At 43.3% G+C, this 17024-nt stretch overlaps 1 protein-coding gene across 3 annotated transcripts in view; it reads left to right on the forward strand.

Annotated features, from left to right (window-relative positions):
* RPAP3 (RNA polymerase II associated protein 3) overlaps window positions 1-17024 on the forward strand; it is a 54210-nt gene that overhangs the window by 23096 nt on the left and 14090 nt on the right. For all 3 annotated transcript variants that reach the window (XM_081958596.1, XM_081958595.1, XM_081958594.1), the window contains exons 10-14: window positions 895-1016; window positions 1412-1482; window positions 1616-1732; window positions 3029-3252; window positions 3797-3995. In XM_081958596.1, coding sequence (XP_081814722.1) covers window positions 895-1016; window positions 1412-1482; window positions 1616-1732; window positions 3029-3252; window positions 3797-3995 — 733 coding nt within the window. The remainder of the gene's footprint in view (window positions 1-894; window positions 1017-1411; window positions 1483-1615; window positions 1733-3028; window positions 3253-3796; window positions 3996-17024) is intronic.

The following is a 17024-nucleotide window of genomic DNA, read 5'->3' on the forward strand; positions in this document are numbered from 1 at the left end:
GTCTAAGATTGTCACATTTTTCCAGTTGATTTTCTCTGACAATCAGCCATCATTAGACACATAAACATTAACATCTATAGTCTATACAAAAGCCCAAAAGAGAAAAAAAGACTCTAGCACTTCTCTACCAGTAATCGGCATTCAGATCAGCATAGAATAACTTCAAGGTTAACTTCAGACCAACAATCAAGTAAGCAGTACCCCAGTCAAGAAACTGCCAAACAGTCCAACCAAAGAATCTCTAAGACCACCCTCACCTACACAGACAGGCAAGTCACCAGAATATAAACTGACATCAAATAGCACTCCTTCCTAGCACTGATGATGTTACCTAGTTAGGGTAATGAAATGTCTGCAAGAAAACAACTATGTTCAGAGCAACAAGGACCCCCCATTTCAACCCTGAGCTACAAATATTCTTTATTAGTAGAATGTCTTACATTAGTAGTTCTAGACTAATATTTCTCACATGTATTTTAGCTGTATATAACTCATCAAATTTACATTTTCTTAGTGGAGTTAATTCAGTCAGAGTTATATATTTATTTGCCTTTCACCTTTATTTTTTATTAATATTCACAAAGTACAGTTAGTGAAAATTGAGATTCTTGGGATCCAAGCAAGATCCTGCAAGGAATTATTGCTGTTAGCTTTAAATAGAGTATCTTATCATTCTAGTTTCTACAAGATTTTTGTTTCTAAATAATAAAAACATTAATTTGTTGAGGTGATTTTACATGCATTCTAGTATATATTCCTTTTTCATACCTCACATAAAATATGAAAACCTTCATTGGAATAGGTGAGAATTACTATATGCCTTAAGAGCCCAGAACTGTATTAAATTATGCTATAATAAGTATTTTTAAAAACAAATAACTCTTTGTCAATAAGATATGAAGAAGCAGAGGAAGATTGCACTCGAGCTGTGTTATTTGATTCTTCATATTCTAAAGCATTTGCCAGAAGAGGTACAGCTAGAGCTGCCCTTGGAAAACTAAAAGAAGCTATGCAAGGTACGATTGTGTGCCTGTTTAATGTTGTCCTTTTTTCTATCCAACTCTGAAGGAAGTAGCTCCAATCCAACAATAGCTTTCAGAAATTCAAAATGCTGTGATGTATAGTAGCATAATATTTTAGCTTTTATGAACCAAAATTTTTCTAGTTGATTTTTAGTAACTTAAGAATTAAAGAACAGATAATGTTACTATTACCAAAATCCTATAGGTTTTAATCAGAGAAATGTTTTGGAAGTCCTTTTGAAGTTAGTGAAACTGCCAAGTGCTTACCCTTTATAGATGTAACTGTACCATTGTAAATAAATATGTATATTGGAAGAAACACGCTTACTTGTATCTTTCATAAAAATGTATTGAAAGCCTAAATTATTATTATGATTTGCCTTTCCTAGATTTCAAAAGTGTCCTGAAGCTGGAACCTGGAAATAAGCAAGCAATGAATGAAATAGCAAAGCTTAAAAATGTATGTGTGTTTATGCTTGTGTATTTTAATACCATCTTGCAACAGCAATTAATTGCTTTTAATCTGGATATTTTGTGGGTATTAACCTCTTTAGATTTCCATGGGTATTTATTTGACTAATCTTTCCTTTAAGGAGTTAATCGCAAAAGGTTTTTTGTCAGACACTGAATATTTTGGACTACCACAGAATGAATCAGAAATACAAAATCTGGTAAAACCCATTGATAAACCTTTGCATCTGAGATCAGCTGTAAGTAGTATTGGTTTATTTGTTCAAATATAAATATTTTAAACAGGACAAAAATAGTTCAAAATGTGACGTTAAAAGGCGGGAGGTGGGCTTAAGTATTAATGAAGGATGCAAGAAAGGATAAATTTTAGTGAGGATGGTTTTTTGTGTAGTATTTCTGTAAGGCTAAGCAATTTGGCATAATAGTTGAAGTTACTCGTTTCTGACTCTAATCCTGTCTCTCTTATGCATTTACCAGTAATCAAATACTTCTATATAATAATGAGGGAATAGTGGGTTTAGTAGATAACAACAGAATTGATAATAAAACTGAATAAATTATCCAGGATTCAATTTCACTTATCCAGTTCAAAGCACGCTATTGAATCTAACCCAGAATTTATTTAAGTTAATTGCAAATCCTGGCCAGTTATAATCAGTTATAATTCTCTTGAGTTTGAAATGAGGATGGGATCATTAAAATCCATAGGTGGGCAAAACATTTATTAGAACTAAACAAAGTTACTCAAAAAAGCATGAACATTTTTGAATTACCTAGAAGCTCTTCATCAGGTAAGATATTACACAAATGTGTAGAAAGTGAAAAGAAAAATTAAAAATGCACCACAGTATTAAGTCATAAAGTCCACAGTAAAAATACCAATATCAAGTTCTTGGACTCAGTATATTGGGTATTGTTGGTAACAGGTTACACTTGGCTGTCAGGAACAAAGCAAATGGGTTGTAGCTGATTTTAAAACCATAGTTGCTAGTCTTCACATGTTGATAAGTCAGGAATTTATAAAGAATATTTGTCAGGGTTGAAATGAGGGGTCCTTGGTGCTCTCTGAGCTTGGTTGTTTTCTTGCAGACATTTAATTACCCAAAATGAAACAGCTGAAACAGAACATAACCAAGCTCAGAGTGCATCAAGCATCCCTCAATTCAGGAATTGGTCAACACAAAAATGTGGAATTCTAGTTTATTCTCTCCTGCTATTCTTTATCTCATTCTCCCTTTTCACATTCAAATAATGATAAACTTTCATTTTAATATTATATTCAAGTCACTGAAAAATCAGGCACAAAAAGTATTAATATTTAAAGGAGTGAAATTTCAGTTATTTTCTTCTTTCTACCTTTGTGATAAGATTGATAGATAGGATGCAACATTTCCCTTAGATTATTTCTGTGGAAGAGACAGACAAAATATTCTGTGTTTTCATTAAGATATAGTTATTCTTTAGAAATGTTGCTCATTATATGTAAATGTGTGTTTCTATGTTAATTCATTGCTCGGTTGTTTTTGTTTATTTAGAAACCTTTAAGAAGAATAAACATTGAGGAAATCAATAATGATGTGCTAAGTGCACATTTGATGCCCACCAGAGAATCTGAGCCTATTCAATCTGTTTTTGATAACCCAAGTGAAACACAGGAACTAATATCTATTAAGAATCAAAATGAAGATTTCTCTTCATCTGGGACTCCCAAAGCAAAGCTGCTGAAAATAGAAGAAATTGGTGATGCTTTGTTGACCGAGTAGGCTTATATTTTTTAAAACAGAACATTATCATTTTTTTGTGTTGAAAGGCTTTCTAAAAGAAATATCCTATGCATGAATTTGTGCCAAAAGCATATTGTGATTTTCTCACTACTTTTTGTAACCCTTTAAAATTAAACATCAGTTTAAGAATCTAGTTCAGCGGTTCAACTGCTTATTTACACTTAGCACTTACACTTTAGCACTTAGACTTATATACCGCTTCACAGTGCTTTTACAGCCCTCTAAGCTTCACAGTGCTTTTACAGCCTTCAATAAAGCGGTTTACAGAGTCAGCCTATTGCCCCCAATAATCTGGGAAGGCTGGAAGGCTGAGTCAACTGCATTTTGCATTTGTTAAGCTTAATTACATATGAAAATTTGCATAATTTGCTACACAAATGACAATTTAATGTTTTCATTCTTTCAGAGGTTCTAATGCTACTGTTGACATGGTACCATGTACTCTAAACAGGTAATTGTATATATTTCCTAAGGCAAAATATTTAACCAAACAAAAATTCTCTGCCTTAATATTTTTAGATCTGTTACCACAAATACTGTGAAAGAAAAACCATCACTTCAGCCTTGTGCTTTAAAAAAGCAAGCTAAGACAAAAAACTACATTATTTCTTCTGTGTCGGAATTTTCTGTGCCTCCAGTCCCTATGAATTCTTTCCAACTTGAATCAGATTTCCGAAAATTAAAAAGTTACCCTGATCAATTGTATACATATTTGAAGGTAAGATGACTCATTCTTTCTGTGGTCACTAGTTTCTTCCAAATTTTTGGCATTTAACAAATGTGATTTCGAAAACCAGTTTGGTTTGGTGGTTAAGGCATCAACTAGAAACAGAGACTAATCCTGTCTTAGCAACAAAGCCAGCTGGATGACCTTGGGCCAGTCACACTCTCTCAGCCACAGGAAATAAGGAATGGCAAATCACTTCTGAAATTTTGCCAAGAAAGCTGTAGGGATTTGTCAGAGCAGTTTGCAGAAGTCTTGACTTGAAGGGGTTCAGAAAATGGTATTATTAAATATAGCTCAATAGTGCAAGTATACTGGCATCTTTCTTTGAAAAAAATACATATTCTATTTTATCTTATATTTTTGTATTCTTGAATTACAAAATTACTGGGATTCTACTTTTAGAAAGTAGAATGTTTCATATTGAATGATTTATAACAGAGTAAGTTTATTATACCAGTAAGTAAATGCCAAATTTTAGCTCAGAGGCGGCAGAGATAGTTACAGTGACAGGGTTCCAAAAAACACACCCAACGAAAGAAAGGCTTGTGTTTCCTCAAAGTTCCACTTTATTAAAAATGTCATGTTGGCACAACTGGGAAAACCCAAATCTGAAAGCTTCCAGGTTTTCCCACACAGTTGAAAGTTCAAGACCCCTGCCCCAACACCCACAAGTCTATCACATGGTCCAATCCTTCATTGCCACGAAGACAGATTCCTCCTATCCACATCCATCCAGGTTCAGGAACAAAAGCGATCTTGACTTTCTGAGAAAGAATGTTGTTATGGCTGCATATCACCCAACTCTGTATAATCTCCCCTCCCATTTTCCACAGTAGAAAGTGGCAGGCCTGAAATCCAAACAGGAAAAGATGGCTTCCAGATCTGATAGGCAGCTTCCCTTCAAAAGACACAAGTGTCCTGTAAAGAGAATAATGCAGAGGGTTAACATTAACTAACAACCTCTTCCACACCCCCACCCCCGGGGGGAGCTTTTGGCTTATCTGGAAATTTTTCATGAAACTGCTTCACTAATCTGTCAGCTTTCACATTCCAACTTTTTACCCACGTAGCTTCTGACAAATATTGTAATTGACCTCTCTATAGAGTCTAATTTTTTTCCCACTTCATAATGTGTTTCTCCTTGCATTACTACAAAGTAGACCCAATCACAGGTTTCAGCAAGTTACAATGGAAAACAGGGTGTATCTTCCCTAGAATTCTAGGCAGGCTGAGCTGAACTGTAACTGGGTTAATTATTTTGACTACTGGGAAGTAACCTAAAAATTTCGATTCTAATTTCTTGCTAGGCATCCTCAACCGTATTTATTTGGTCGATAGAAAAACTTTATCCCCCAGATGCAAGGGGGGTTGAAGCAAGCAGTACTTGTCTGCTTGTTTCTTATATTCTTCCGCTGTGTCTGCCAGGGCTTTTTTGGTATTTTACCACCCCTTTTTGAGAGAGTCCATCCATTCAGTCAAAGACATTGAGGAGGGAGGCTCTCTGGGCAGCTCAGGCATGGGAACAAATTCCATGCCGCTGGTAACTTGGAAAGGAGTTAATCCAGTGCTACTGTGGAAAGCATTGTTGTACGTTTCTTTGACAAATGAGACCAGTTGTCCTATTGGTAATCCACATAACAACGGATTTATTGTTCGACCATTACGTTCTTACATTCTGCTGCCCTGCTTGTGCTCAGATGGAAAGCTGAGCTAAGTCCTTGCGTAGACCCAATGGACCTCAGGAACTCCCTCCAGAACTTGGTGGTAAACTGGACTCCTCAGTCAGAGATGATTCTCTGGGGTACATCATGCATGCGATAGATGTGCTTGACAAACATCTTTGCTAGCTTCTTAACTGACGGTAACCCTGAGCAAGTGATAAAGTGGGCTTGCTGGGAAAACAAATAAATGACTGTCCAAATTACTGTGTTCACACCACTTTCTGGGAGCTCAACGATGAAATCCATTGCAATCTCTTCCCAAGGTCGGCTGGGGTTGGCTACCTGTTGCAGTAGCCCTGTGGGCTTGCCCAGTCTTATTTTCATCGCTGCGCACGTGGCACAACTCTTTACATAGTCCTCCACTTCTGCCCTCATCTTTGGCCACCAGAATTGACGCCTGGCGAGGTGGAGAGTCTTTAGGAATCCAAAATAGCCTCCTAACTTCGCATCATGACTGCTCTGTAACACTTCTAGCCGTAAGCTGGCAGGAACGTATATTGTAGATCCTTTTCAGGCAAGTCCATCTCTCATCATTAAGACGTCTTTGTAGTCGGTGAGTGTGGCTGTCAGTTTGTCCTGGTTGGGATCACTTGGCTGTTTGTTCTGGCCTCTGGTGCTGACTTGTGCTGCTAGTTATTTAGGAGGAATGATGGTGTGAATCACCTCTTCTCCTGTGCGCTGCTTGGAGAGTCTAAGCATGGGTTAACACAGTCTAACTGCCCTAGGACTGAGTGAGTTTTTTGTTGACCACGCATCCCTTTGCCTCTGCAATTCAGTTTAAAAACTCAGTCCGCCCGTTTGGACTGTGGCTGGGGAGCTCCTCAGTCTTAGAGCAGTTAAACTGGACTCCCCACAGCAAACACAGAAGAAAAAGATTTATCAACCAGAACTGACAACGTTACACTACTCCTTTAACAAAGCGCTGCCTGAGAGGTTCTGCCGGACGCCCATCGCCTGCTGAATGCGAGTATGCAACGCGCGGGGTGAATTGCTTGTCCGGCGGCTGCTGGCGAGCGCGGGGCTTCCCGGCGGTATTTATCCCCGTCGGTTTCGTCTGGATCGCTTTGGAGGGCCCGTTGAGGTCTCGGGCGGCAAAAGCGGCCGTTTATCCTGCCCGGCAACAGTGGCGGCCATTTTGGCAGGCTTCACGCACTTTTTGCTGCAAGCCCGGCCGTTTTGCACGGGGGAAAACTGTGCGCGCAGCGACAGCCATTTTGAAGCGCCGAGCAACATTTAGAACGTCGGAGCCACGAGGAGAAGGCAGATTGAGTCCTCAGCAGCAGCAGCAAAGCCGTCTGTGCGTGAGTCTTGTCCGGAAAGCCAGCGAGGCCCAAATCGGGAGACAGCTCAGCCCGGGAGGTGGCCATCAAGGGAAAAGAAGGTTCTGCCCTCCGGCGTCCTTCCCCTCATTTGCGGATCGCAGGGCGTTCTTCTGGCCGGCTGGCTCACGCCCTTGCACCGTCTCACCTTGCATCTGACTCACCTGTCTGTTCCTACTGCGACCGGCTGGCCAGTATGGCAGACAAAAGTTTGGGGACACAAGAAGTGCAGGCAGGGCCTTCCTGCAAGCGGAGCAGGCTTGATCCCCCCCCCCCAACGGAGGAAAGGGAGGCAAGGCCACCTCAGGGAGGGCATCCCCTGGGCCCTCTGGGGACACTGATAAAAGCAAGGAAGGGCCTCGCAGGCAAAAGACCTCACAGCCCCATAGGAGTGATAGGTCTCCCGAGGCATTGCCTGAGCCTACATCAGACCAGAGAGGAGAGCGGGAATCTGACTCCCCCCGAGGGGACAGGTCTCCCCTGTCTGGGGGGGAAATTTCAAGAGATTCTTCCCCTGACGCATCCTGGGGTTACCCTGATTCTCCTAGCTCGTCCATCAGGGAGGAGCTGGTACCTTTCCAGGATATCATTCCAGAGGAACAGAGTACCTATGCCAGGGGGAACAGGAAGCGCCCTGCTCCTTCATCAGCCCGCCCCAGGGAAAACAAGGGCCCAGCCCTGTCAGTTGAAATGAAAGAAGTGATTGCTCAGGCCATTTCCCAGGGCATAGCCGAGGGCATCAAGCAGAAGGAGGCCCGACCTGCTGGCACTCCAAAGTCTAGGCCTACCTTGGCGCAAGCCAAGAATCAGTCTCCTCCCTCTCCAGGCACCTCAGTGGCTACTGAGGAGTCGGTCTGGGAAGAAGGAGAAATTGATGACTTTGAGATCGGAAGATGAGGATCTTCCTCCTGATAAGCCAGCCTTCACAGGGTTATTCAAACCCTCTCTATTCAAATCTATACTTCATAAGGCTAAGGCGGCACTGACTTGGGTTCCTCTCCCAAGACTGCGGTCACCTCTCTAGTTTCAACTAAGGACCATAAGGAGGGCCTGTTTAATGAACCAGCGCCTACCCTAGATTTAGTGCCAGTGCCAGATTTATTCATGGACGTAGTCCAAAGACAGTGGGTTCAGCCGGGTACCCTTACTTACCCCAGCGGTGGAGATAAGTCTCTCTATGCCGTAGAAAGTAAGATGGAGGAGGCGCTAAAATTGCCAGAGGTGGACGCAGCGGTTGTCTCCTTGACCTCTAATTCGAACTTACCTGCCGATCTCCTAGAAGATCTCAAAGCCGAAGACAAGAGATGCGAGAAGGCATGTCACAAAACACACCAGGCGGCGGCCTGGGCCATCAGGGCATCCACCTCTGCCTCTTTTTTCACTAGGGCGTCCCTCCTTTGACTGCGTCAACTGAGATCCAAACCCCCTTCTGGGGGATCTCGGTGGAAGCATGACATCAACAAAATAATTACCACAGTTGAATATTCAGCGGATACCTCTTTGAACGCGGCTAAATTCACGTCCAGGGCTCTGGCATCCAATGTCACCTCTCGTCGCCTCCTGTGGTTCCGCCATTGGCAGGCAGACATGAAGGCGAAGAGGAAGCTCGCTTCCGCCCCCTTCAGAGGGGGGCAGCTCTTTGGGGAGGCCCTGGACAAGTTTGTCATCGAGACAAAGGACAAACGGAAGGTCTTCCCAGCCACTCTCAAGAAAAACGAACGCAAGGGCTCAGGTTCCTTTCGGAAGCAATCCTTTAGGGCACAAGAGACCTCCTCAGGCGTCCAGTTCCTCTAACTATCAGAGATCCTACTCCCAGGCGACAGATAGGGCCAGGATAGAGGCTCCTACGGGTCATGAGGGAGGCAACAACAGCAAAATTCCTTTCGGAAGCCCTATCGTGGCGGTGCAAATTCCTGCCACTTCCGGCGAGGAAAGTGACCATCAAAGGGTTCCTCCCATAGGGGGTCGGCTTCAGTTATATGCCGACAGGTGGGAGGAGATCACATCAGACTCGTGGGTCCTCAACACGATCAGGAGGGAACTAGTCCTAGACTTCCTATCCTTTCCCCAAAGGACATTCATTCATTGTCTGACTCCCAAGAACCCCCTAAAAAGAGACCTCATGCAGAAGGAGATCCTCCATCTGTATCAAATAAGGGCCATAGAGCCAGTGCCAAAGGATCAGGAGAAGCAGGGATTTTACTCCATTCTTTTCTTGGTTCCAAAGGCCTCAGGGGGGTGGAGAGCCATCTTGGATCTGAAGCGCTTGAACCAGCATCTGGCCTACAAGCGATTCAAGATGCAATCTCTCCACTCCATCCTAGAATGCATAAGGCAGGGGGATCTGGTCACCTCCATAGACTTGAAGGAGGCCTACCTGGACATTCCCATCCATGCAGCTCACAGACGGTTTCTGAGGTTCCACTACGACGGGAGGCACTATCAGTACAGCGCCCTGCCCTTCGGCCTCTTGTCCGCACCCAGGACCTTCACAAAGATCTTGGCAGTGGTGGCGGCCCATCTCCGTACCCGGCCGATTCGTCTGGAATGCTACCTAGACGACATCATCATCCATTCCTCCAGTCGCGACCAGGCCCGACGGGACGTTCAGGTGACCATAAGGGCTCTACAGCGCCACGGCTTCTCGGTGAACCGGAAGAAGAGCCACCTCGAACCATCCGCCCGCATTCAACATCTCGGCACCATAATAGACTCCACCTCTTGTCAGGTGTTCCTGTCGCCAGACAGGTTAAAAAATCTTCGACACAGAGTGCGTCAATGCCGCCTGTCCAGGTCATTGGCAATTGCCAAGCTCTCCCAACTTCTGGGGATCATGATCTCATGCCTGGAGGTAGTTCCCTGGGTACGTCTCCATGCCAGGGAGCTGCAGTGGTTCCTCCTGCCAATGCAGAGGGCGAAGGTCAGCAACTCATCACGCCGTGTTCAGTTACCGCCAAAGGTGATCCGCTCGCTACCTTGGTGGCGGACCACGGCAGTACAGAAGGGGTGCCTATTCAAAGACCCCGAAAGAACCGTGGTGACAACAGATGCCAGCCTACAAGGATGGGAGGCACACTGCCAGGGCCAGCTCGCACAGGGCAAGTGGAGCCAGAGCCAAGCTGCGCAGAGCATAAACTGGCTGGAACTGAGAGCGGCACGTCTTGCCTTGTGCCGGTTTGCATCCCGGATTGTGGGCCATCATGTACTGTTACTAACAGACAACGTGGCAACAAAGGCCCACCTAAACAGGCAAGGCGGCACTCCAAGAGTCTCATGGTGGAGGCGGAGTCCCTGGGAAGGTGGGCGGAATGCCATCTTGCGTCCATCAGAGCGGACCACATCTCAGGGATCAACAACCAGAAAGCGGATTGGCTGAGTCGGCAGACGATCGACCATTCCGAATGGCGGCTGCACCCGGACCTGTTCAAGCAGATCGTGAGGAGATTTGGCAAACCGCAAGTAGACCTCTTTGCCACTCACTCCAACACACATCTGCCCCGTTTCTTTTCACGATACCACTCCCCTCTGGTGGAGGGGACGGATGCGCTGAGGTGCAGATGGCCCTCAGGACTTCTATATGCGTTTCTTCCTCTTCCTCTCATCCCACAAGTGGTGGCCAAGCTTTAACTTTAACTTTTATTTAATTTATAAACCGCACCCTCTCCCAGAAGGGACTCGGGGCGGTGGCAGAAGAGGCGGAGATAATACTGGTAGCGCCTCACTGGCCCAGACGGTCCTGGTACGCAGACCTTGTCAGCCTCTCCATCCAGAAACCATGGAGAATTCCTCAGGAGCAAATCTCCCTCAGCCAAGGGGCCATCTCTCATCCAGACCCCCAGTAGCTGCAACTAGCCGTCTGGCACTTGAGGGGGACCTCCTGAGGAAACAGAAAATTTCTGACAAGGTCATTCGAACTATACAAGCATCCAGGAGACCTTCCACTGCTAGGATATACGAAGCCACATGGACTCCCTTCTCTGACTGGTGTCAGAAGAACGGTATAAAGGACATTTCTGCTTCCGTTCCACAAATACTTGACCTTCTCCAGGAAGGTCTGGACAGGGGGCTCGCGCCCAACACGCTCCGGCGTCAGGTCGCGGCCCTGTCAACCGTCCTTACCTGTAGCGTTTCTAGATCCATGAGCCAACATCCACAGATTAAGAGCTTCCTGAGGGGCGCGGTGAATATCTACCCTCAGGTTCGTCCTAAGGGCTCTAACAGGGGCGCCCTTCGAGCCCTTGAGGCAGGCTAGCCTCCATCACCTGACACTTAAGACTGCCTTCCTAGTCGCTATCACCTCGGCGCGTCAGATTTCAGAGCTGGCTGCTCTTTCAGTCAGGCAAGATCTATGCATTATACATCCTGATAGGGTCATACTGAGGCTGGATCCCGCCTTTATTCCAAAAATCAACTCTCATTTTCACAAATCCCAGGAAGTGATCCTTCCCAACTTTTGTCCTAAACCTGTTCATCCAAAGGAAAAGGCCTGGCATAAGTTGGACGTAAGGAGGGCAGTCCGTATCTACGTCAAAAGAACCAAGGATTTTTGGCGCTCCGAGTCATTGTTCATTTCATTCCACCCTGGGTCGCTGGGCCGCAAGACATCGTCCCATACGATTGGGCTCTGGCTGCGGGCCTCCATCAAACTTGCCTACGAGCATCAGGGCAAAGTTATGCCGCGAGGAGTGACTGCGCATTCAACGAGGAGTGCAGCTGCTTCAGCTGCTTGGGCGACCCAGGCGTCTATTATTGACATTTGCAGAGCAGCCATGTCGTCGTCACCCATGACATTTATTAAAAATTACAAGATTGACACCTTTGCCTCTGCTGGAGCCTCTTTCAGAAGACGGATTTTACAAAAGGTTGCTGAGGCTACGGACACTCTGGACTCTACCCGCCCTGGGACACAACAGCTTGGGTATGTCCCATGCTTGGACTCTCCAAGCAGCGCACAGGAGAAAGACCGTTGGCTTACCTGAATGGTCGTTCTCTGGGCGCTGCGGGAGAGTCCAACCCCACCCGGGGTCTGTTGATTGATCAAGGTTGATCTTACGTGAACTGAGGAACGGCCGTCCTGTATGGCGATTTCTTCGTTTTTAAACTGAATTGCAGAGGCAAAATGAGGCGTGGTCAACAAAAAACTCACTCAGTCCTAGGGCAATTAGACTGTGTTAACCCATGCTTGGACTCTCCCGCAGCGCCCAGAGAACGACTGTTCAGGTAAGCCAATGGTCTTTCCCTCCAACTGTCAAACTGTGGCTTTCTTGACAAGCCATCTGCTAGCAGGTTCTTTCCTGCAGGGATATACCTCAGTTCGAATTTAAATCTTCTGAAGTACTGCGCCCAGCGGACTTGTTTTGGAGATAGTTTTTCTGGGGGTTTTCAGGGCTGACAATAATACCTCATTTAATTTGATTTCATCAACCTACAAAGCTGCTATGTTCACATTTGAAACTGAAACTTGAAAATTTTAGAATCAAAATCAGAATAGAGCTGGAATGGACCTTGAAAATCCAGTCCCCTGTTTAAGCATGAAATCCTGTACCATTTTAGACAAGTGGCTGTCCAATCTCTTTTTAAAAACGTCCGGTGATGAAGCACTTACAACTTCTGACAGCAAACTGTTCCACTGATTGTTTGTCCTCACTATTAGGAAATTTCTCTTTAATTCCAGATTGCTTTTCGCCTTGGTAAGTTTTCACCCATTGTTTCTTGTCCTGCCCTCTGGTGCTTTCAATAATAAATTGACCTCTTCCTCTTTGTGGCAGCCTCTCATATTCTGGAGTACTGCTATCATGTCCCCCCAGTCCTTTTTTTATTTATTAAAAATTTAATAGTTTTTACAAATATTTCCCCTTCCCTCCCTCCACCCCAACCCTACTCCTCCTCTAACCCTCCCTCCCCTCAAACTCCCAGAGCAAAATACAGGGTATAAACATTTAACAATCATACACTAACATAAGCTAACTAACTATAGCATCCTACCTCCTCTTGTACTTTAACTCCCCTTTTATTAAACTAGCTTTAGATAAATTGTAACATTCCTTGTTCATTCATAAGCTAATTGGAATTTCTTAGTCCGATATTTATTTTGAATGTAGTCAATCCATCTTCTCCATTCTCGCTTGTATTTCTCATCTGAATAACCCTACAAATATGCTGAGATTTTGGCCATGTCTGCTAAGTTTACTACTTTTAACGTCCATTCTTGAATACTAGGCAGTTCTTCCTTCTTCCAGTACTGCGCCACCAACAATCTTGCTGCCGTTATTAAGTTCAAAATCAAATTAGTCTCTATAGCTGTACAATCTGTAATTATACCTGGAACAGCTGGGGAATGAACTTTATCCTCTTTTTAAGAATATTTTGAATAATCCACCATATTTTTATCCAAAATGCTTTAACTTTTTTACAAGTCCACCATACATGATAATACGTAGCATCAACACAATCACATCTCCAACATTTAGATTGTAAATTCAGATACATACAAGCTAACTTTTTGGGATCTAAATACCATCTATAGAACATTCCCTTCATTTTTCCTTCTGTCTACGTCTATATAGGTTATTCAAGTTTATTAAAACACCTCTCATATATGCTTTACTTGCATCCCAAACCATTTCCATGGATACTCCCTTATGCATGTTAAAAGCAAAATATTCTTTCAGTAGTTTTTTACATTCTGTGACATTTCCCTCATATCTAAATAAATTTCCATTTAACCTCCAAGACCTCCTAGATCCCTCTCCATATTCCAGTTCCATCCACACCGGGTTGTGATCTGTTAGGGTTCTCGGACATATCTTCGTCTTCTTCACCCTGGAAAGAAAATCATTAGTAATTAATATAAAGTCAATTCTAGAGAAAGATTGGTGCCTATCAGAAAAAAATGTAAAGTCTTGTTCTTTAACATTCCGTTCTTGTCAAATATCCGTCAGTTCCATATCCTCCATCATGTCAAAGAAAGATTTAGGGAATTTTGCTCGTATTTGAATATTTTGCGAAAGTCCCTTCTTGTCTTTCATAGTATCCAATACTCCATTCCAGTCACTCAGTAATATACACGATCTATAATCCCATTGTATTAATTTATTATGGAGCAACTTGTAAAAATTTTCTTCTTGTTGATTGGGAGCATATACTCCCATTAAAAGTATTTTCTTTCCTTCTATTAATAATTCAATTGCGATATATCTTCCTTCAGGATCTGCTTCAATTAATTCAGCCTTTAAGTCTTTCCTTAAGTATATAACTTTGCCATTTTTCTTCTCGGGAGCAGATGTCACAAAGTGCATTCCCAATCTTGCATTCATCAGATATTTCTGGCCATTTGTTCTAATATGCGTTTCTTGCAAACAAATTACACCATTTTTAAATTGTTTCAGATGGTGAAATATTTTTTTCCTTTTTTGTGGTAAGTTTAAACCATTAACATTCCAGGTTAGGAATTTAATTGTCATCTTCAGCCCCCTGAAGCTTCTTAAGAACCACCTGGAAATCCTGCTGGAATTTCTTCTTAGGCCTGGCTCCCCCCACAGCTTCTGTATTTGTATTTGTAGCTTCTTGGATTGTTATCTGAGCTTATTGCATCTTTAATTCTTGTTCTTTACGTTTAGTTGCCGCTCGGGTTTGTCTTTGTTCCATAACTCCTTCTGTCTCCTCGGGTAATTCCAAAGCTTGAGCAGCACCCGCTTGTACCTGGGTATCTTCCTGTCTAGCCTCCCCTGCTTCTTTTCTTCTTCTGAGTCCTGGAGATGGTAGGTATCCAGCTTTTAGTACATTACTGTAAAAATCTCTTGCCTTCCAAACTGAATTAAGACGATATCTTTCACCTAAATAATTCACCACCAGTCCGCCCGGAACCTCCCATCTGTACTGTATCTGGCGGTTTCTAAGTTTATCCACTAGGAATTCATAGTCCTTTCTAGATCTCAACATTTTAGGGGGAATTTCCTTCAATACTGCCACCTCCTGACCTGCCACTTGTAGCTTGTTTTTATAAGTCGCTTGTAATATTCCATTTCTTGTTTTCCTGGTGACAAAATAGATTACAATATCTCTTGGTAGTTGTCTCTGTCTGGCAATCCATGAATTAACACGGTAAAATTTATCCATCTGCCAATCATATTCTACCTTTGGTTCGCCAATTAATTGAGCAAAAGCTTCTGCAAAAATCTCAAGTTTTCTTGGTTATTTTCTTTCAGGCCTCTTATTCTCAAAGCAAATTCCATCGCTCTATATTGTATCATTGTAACCTCTGCCTCTGACTTATCGATCTTACTTTGTGCCTTATCAACTTTATTCTCCAAATTGACATTAGACTGGTTAATTTCTTCCACCCTATCCTCCAGTGATGTTACATAACCAAATAAGCCCTTAAATGCATCCACTATATCCTCTCTTATCTGTTGGTTGCGGGTTTGGATTAAATCCTTAATTTCAGACATTTCATCAGACACATCTTTAAAAGCAGTTGTAATCTTTCCTTCCAAAACAGCGGCTTGTTCCTTTAAAGCGCTTTGGAGGGCTTCAAGTGTCAAAGTTTGTGTATCTGCTGGGGGTAAGAAAGACTGCGATTTATGTGTCTGGGCTGGGGAACTTCCAACGCTCTTAGAAACACTTAATTTTGTTTGTTTTGAAGCCATTTCCAAATATTCAAATCACACTTTTCAACAGCCAAATTATTAAGTCCAAAAAGTCCACCTAATCCCCAGATTTGTTAAATTTTATAGCTTGTTAATAAACCAATGCTGTTTTCTTTAAACTTGAGCTCTTGGATCTTTTAACAACGTTAACAGGCACTTAACAAATACTATCCTTCCTTTTAAGTTTCCCTTTGCTCCTGGGGGTCTAGGGGAGCTCTACCCTTGCCCGGCTACTTACCTCCCCCTCTTTTCCCGAGGGGAGAGTTTTCAAGCCGCTAGACAGCTGATTTACGCTGTTCTAGCAGCTTAACTCGATCACGGCGCTGGCGTTCCCAAAGGAACTTCCTTCAACTCCTACGGTGCCACCGGAAGTCCCCCCCAGTCCTTCTTTTCTCTAGACTAGCCAAACCCAAATTCTGCAACCATTCGTCATGTTTTAGTGTCAATCCTTTAATCATTTTGGTTGCTCTTTTTTGCACTTTTTCCAAAGTCTCAACATTTTTTTTGTAATGTGGTGACCAAAACTAGATGAAGTATTCCAGGTGGTCTTGTTAAGGCTTTATAAAGTGGTACTAATACTTCATGTGATTTTGATTCTATGCCTCTTTATACAACCAAGGTGTGAAGTTTCCAAAAGATGACCTAATCAATTTATGAGCCTTGAGACAAAGTTCAAAAGAAATCCAGTCATTTATTAGGATTAACATTTTGGCATGTTCTTCTGTGGAGCTGAAACTGATATCCGGTTAATGGTCTTTGCACTTTACCCCTGTGTCTCCCCTCCCCTCAGTCTGTGTCATAAATCATATCCACCAACGAGGTGCTGCAGCCGGTTGTGAATTTTGCACCCCACAGGCCAGCTGTAGAAATATGTGATCCAACTCTGGCCGAAGGTATGCATGGAATTCTCCCTCCAATGTTAACTTGATAATAGTCATGATAACGCTTTACAAGTTGATATTCGGCTCCCCTCACTTCGTTCCTCCCCCAGGCTTACCTGGATTTTCTGCATGGAATTTTGCTATAAGGTGATCAGCCTGGATATTCCTACTTTTTACCCAAGATGCCTCTGATAAGGGGTAGCCCTTTCACTTGATTAAGTATTGGAGTTGTCTCCTGTGCCACCTCAAATCAAGTACTCATTGAACCTGATAATGGGTTTGGCCCCCTATGACCACAGGGCCCAGGGTACTAGGGCCAGAGTGGATCTGATCACGGGTTTTAAGAGGGTACTATGGAACGCCGGGTGTATCTTCCCAACAATCGAGGCAGTTTCAATTGCACCGTGACTGGGTTGATGATCTTTACTATGGGTAATGGTCCCATAAACTT

The sequence above is a fragment of the Natrix helvetica genome (genome assembly GCF_964273705.1).
Source record: "Natrix helvetica genome assembly, chromosome: 6".
In the NCBI taxonomy this organism is placed as follows: domain Eukaryota; kingdom Metazoa; phylum Chordata; class Lepidosauria; order Squamata; family Natricidae; genus Natrix; species Natrix helvetica.